At 39.5% G+C, this 4,580-nt stretch overlaps 1 protein-coding gene across 1 annotated transcript; it reads right to left on the bottom strand.

Annotated features, from left to right (window-relative positions):
* Positions 1–413: 413 nt before the first annotated feature.
* LOC148012672 (pentatricopeptide repeat-containing protein At4g35130, chloroplastic-like) lies at positions 414–1,529 on the bottom strand. Its single transcript, XM_087669191.1, has 3 exons — positions 1,436–1,529; positions 1,164–1,340; positions 414–1,081 (listed from the first exon to the last, which is right to left on the bottom strand). The coding sequence occupies exons 1-3, from the start codon at positions 1,527–1,529 to the stop codon at positions 414–416; spliced, it is 939 nt and encodes a 312-aa protein (XP_087525317.1).
* Between the last annotated feature and the right edge of the window lie 3,051 nt (positions 1,530–4,580).

The following is a 4,580-nucleotide window of genomic DNA, read 5'->3' as shown; positions in this document are numbered from 1 at the left end:
AGAGAGACGGGTTTACTCCAAGCTCAATCCGATGAAGGTCAAAACTGCACACAAGCGCCACCCGATTTCGTGTTCCTTTAGCAATAGCATCTATCTGTATCAGAGAGTATTCCAATCCTTAGAAAATAGTAAGCAGATAGACATGAATCACTATTCTTCTTCCCCATTCAAGCTTCCTTCCACCGTAATCTCCTCCCCTTGTTTTTCCATTCATTGCTTTTTCTTCCCCGGGCCTACAACACACCCCAGAAAAGTGGCCCCCTTTTCGACCAGAAAAGCAGCCCAGCCACCACTGCCAATTGAGCACTCCCTCCACAATAAAGTCCCCCAGGTTTTGCTATGAAACAAGGACGCATTAGCCCCTCTTCTACCCTCACATTGCCATATTTATGGCATGCTCCCAAAATGCACATCTAGATGGACCAGTTAGTTTGCACTGGAATTTGCAATAATAGAAGTCTCATTCTACCAAACTCTCCTGCCCAAGCAAGGAGGTCTATCATAGCCACATAATGCTTCAGGTTTGGAATTATGTCATATTGCCTGCTCATAGATTCAAACAACTCAACCCCTTTGTCAACAAAGCCAGCACGACTACAAACAAAGAGAAGTAAAAGAAAAGTGACTCCATTGGATGTCACTCCTGCTCCTTGCATTTCTTGGAACATTTTCAAGCTTGCAAGAAGATTCCCTTCTTGTGCATAAACAGCAAGGTATGTAGTCCATGACACGACATCCCGCTGAGGCATTCTATCAAAGACTATTTGAGCATTTGCCATGCATGCACAACCTCCATATGCTCGAATGATAACTCTTCCCCAAATGGGAAGGTCATCACACCCTGTTACAACATTGAAGTGAAGTTGTCTACATATCTCTATGCTCCCTGTTGTCCTGTAACCTTCCAAAGCACGCACTAATGTGGTTTTATCTAAAGCAACACCTTCTACTTTCATTTTCTTGTTCAGTTGTAAGGCATTTTCTCCTTGGCCCTGCTCTATATAGGTTGAAAGCATTGTACTCCACGACATGTTGTTTCGAGCAAACATTCCGTCAAACATATCTTCCGCTTCCACAATTTCTGTACATATTCAAAATTGCATTGTAGAGAAACATGTCTGAAAGAAAATTGCACTTTTGTGTACCAACGTGTAATGCTCTACCAATTTTCAAAGGCATCATATGGGCTTGAGAGCTGTTTACAACTGCCAAAGTTCTTTCACTCTGTACTAGTTCACCACAAGCTTGAAGGGAAATGGAGAATGTCTGATGATCTGAACTAATGCCTTCCTCGTGCATTTTCTTGTAAGCTTGAAACAAGGTTTCTTCCAAATTCTGCTCTAAGTAAACAAACATCAATGAATTCCAAAGAACGATGTCACACTTAGCTAGCCCGTGAATTTTTTTTTTGCTTCAATAATGCTTCCACACTTGCCGTACATAGAGATCATGGTATTCTCAATAAACATGTCTAGATGAATATTTCTGCAAGCATCAGCATCTGGTAGGTTTCCATACTTGGCATACATGCCAACTAGATCACTATAGATAAGTTCCTCTTGCTCCAACCCCCTCTCCACTATACTGCCCACGCAAAACAAAATGCAAACACAACGACTAAGTATGTACAAAGTAACAAATGTCACACAAAAAACTTTTTGGTGGATTCCATACCTCAGATTAGCAGTAGTACGACAATGCCCTAAACATTGGGCTCATGGTAGTCTACAATTTTATTGTGGTCTAGGAAAGGGATGTCGAGAGCTCCAATGACCCCAAGTGACCTAGGAGTAAGACACAACTTTCGTGGTTGGTCTTTTCACCACTCGATCTCGGCCCGTGAATCAAGCAGTGCCCTCTCGGGGTAATCCACGGTGGATCTTAGAGATGATCCACCCGTGCAAAATATCATGTCTTAATTAATCCAATTAAGAATCAAACATAATTAAGGCAATCAGCCCTAATATCATCTTCTAGGAAAACATTCCTTTATTCCCATGGCAACTTGTCATTAGAGACCTCTACCATGCATTTACCATCAAACAACAAGCACCTGGAATAATCATCCAAACCACAATCCAACAATCGGTTGATTGTAAAAGCATTTAGCATGTTGTTCGATTAACCAACAAAACAGTGGTATTCTTTTCCAAGGATTGCAAGAATAGTCGCAATAACATTTCCATTGCACATTTGCTCTCCCCATTTGGACCAAAGAGTAAAATTTACTTAACATTCCCTTCTTTCGGCTAAGGCATATGCTAAGGGTTTAAATATTGTACATGACGTAAGTCTTATCATTTCAATGCGAGTTAATCAATCTAGCAAGAGCATTTATGCCTCTTCTCTAAGTGACATGTATCTTTTAGTCTTTCCCTACTATGCAACATTTTATCTTGACTTTATCTTCCTTTCTCCTAAGGCAAGGAGTCACGTGTCATTGATGTAAAGTTCACATAATCTCTCCTATGTATGTACTGTCTTATCCACCTAGAATTCTTGGCCTTTCATCTAACACATCAACCACAATTTTAGAGATTTTGGGCTTCCAAACCCATCTCACACTCCTCTTTATATTGTTGCAGTATCTCAATTTTCCACATTGGTCTAATGGACTCAATGTAAGCTTATTGCTATGACCAAATTGCCTCACATGCTTATGACTTTCATCCAGCACATGTGGACCATTGGCTTTCTACATCTTCTTCACATGGGATACCTTTACTTGCCTCTATCCACATTGTGGCTTTTCACTCATAAGCATCATGCTCTTACTAAAAGAAACAACATCAACCTGATTCACTTATAGATGGCAAGGTCTCTCAAGAGCCTTTCTAGAAGTAAAATGAGAACCACTCATAGGGTTCTTATCTACACTTGCAGTCCTAATGATTCTATCAAATTTCCCTTCACAACCACCTTTCATGGAAGTGTTGTAAGCCCTACTAGGACCTGCTTGGCTTGAAACCTTCCCACCAAGAGGCATACTATCACTACATATAGAATTCGTATTTCCTACTTGGAGATTTTGGCTACTACCAAGCTCCCCCACACATGTTGCCTTAGTATTAGCAAGTGAATTATCCCCTTGAAAAAAAGTTTAGATACTTGAATGCACTTGCAGTGAGTGGGAAAAACTCAAAAAGTTTTCTCAACATCTCTAAATATAGTGCTCATAGTCAATTACTTGCATCTTAGCCTCATTTAATGACTTAGAATCTCACATCTTCACTTGGATTTGCATATTAATTACTAAGACACTCATGAAGAGCTCATACATGCATCATTTGGCAACATAGTGGCTCTTCTTAGCCAAAGCCAAAGAATATCATCAAAGGCTTCAACATGTTCTTTGATGGAGATATATGACTCTTGTCAAATTTGTGCAAGTTGTCCGAAGACCGAAGTCATGGAAATCTTATTCTCATACACATTTAGGAATTTGTCACATAGTTACTCAAAGGTTCTAATTAACCCTATTGGGAGACTCCAATACCATTTTTTGGCCTCTCCCTTCAAGGTACTTGAAAATACAAGCATCTAATATATATCTTCAAACCCACTTGCAAGTCAAGTTAGACTATATTTCTTTAAATGCAACATCGGATCCTTATCTAGCATCCCATAGAACATTGGGAGATCCCTATAAGGAGGATGGCATTTATTCCTCGTGTTTGGGATCAACACTGGGTCATCTATATCTTTGCATTCATATTGACCTAATCTCAGTACCTCAACGTCTCTAATCTCTTCTATTTCCACCTTTACCAATGGTAGGAAGGTTAATATTGCCATTGCCATCCCTTTCTACCAAATCATAGAGTGGTCTAAGGAGTCCTATAACTTTTAGCATTTCATCTTAGAGGGTCTTCCATCCCTTGGCCGTCCATTGGCAATTCCATAATAGATTTATGTAAGAGCTTTTGCCCCTCACCTCAAGCAAATATATCAATATTACTTAGAGCTTGGGGTTCGTGCCTTTTGAGCAATGGTTTTTTTTGAAAAAATAAGGCTTCTAATGCCCTTTTGAGGCCTAATATTTTATCATGGTGACGCAGCAAATGAAACATTTCAGCCAAAACTAAATTCCATTGTGTGTCAGTACTTTTCCATGGTGTTGTGGATTTCGCATGATTATTAGTCAATACCATGAATGCCATTGGTTCCAACATACTTGTTGCACATATCCTGTAGATTGATGATGAATGGTTGTGCACAATGTTTATTGGATAGAGACCAAATTTGACCCATGCCATCATATAGAGGATGAAATTATTGGAGCTTTATATAGATCACCCTATCTAGACTAGGTATCACCTATATATATGTAGTTTTTTCTAATATTTCTGCTAAAAATATTACGAGGCCGTGTGAAGTCTCGGGCAAATGACAATGCCGGCATTGTGGTTATAGATGGTTCGGTCTTTAAATAGTACACTCTCCACTGGCCAATAAAAAATAAGGACTAAGAAATCCACATATTTTTGTATGATCCTCCTCTTGGGAGGAGGTCAAGAGGATAAGATATAACTATGGAAAATTATTTTATATTCTTTCCCCCCAGCCGAAGGCCATGCTAG

Source organism: Lygodium microphyllum, chromosome 27 (genome assembly GCF_053477565.2).
Source record: "Lygodium microphyllum isolate KBCC chromosome 27, Lygodium_microphyllum_v1.1.10, whole genome shotgun sequence".
Classification (NCBI taxonomy): domain Eukaryota; kingdom Viridiplantae; phylum Streptophyta; class Polypodiopsida; order Schizaeales; family Lygodiaceae; genus Lygodium; species Lygodium microphyllum.
This window is presented reverse-complemented; position numbering and strand designations above follow the sequence as displayed.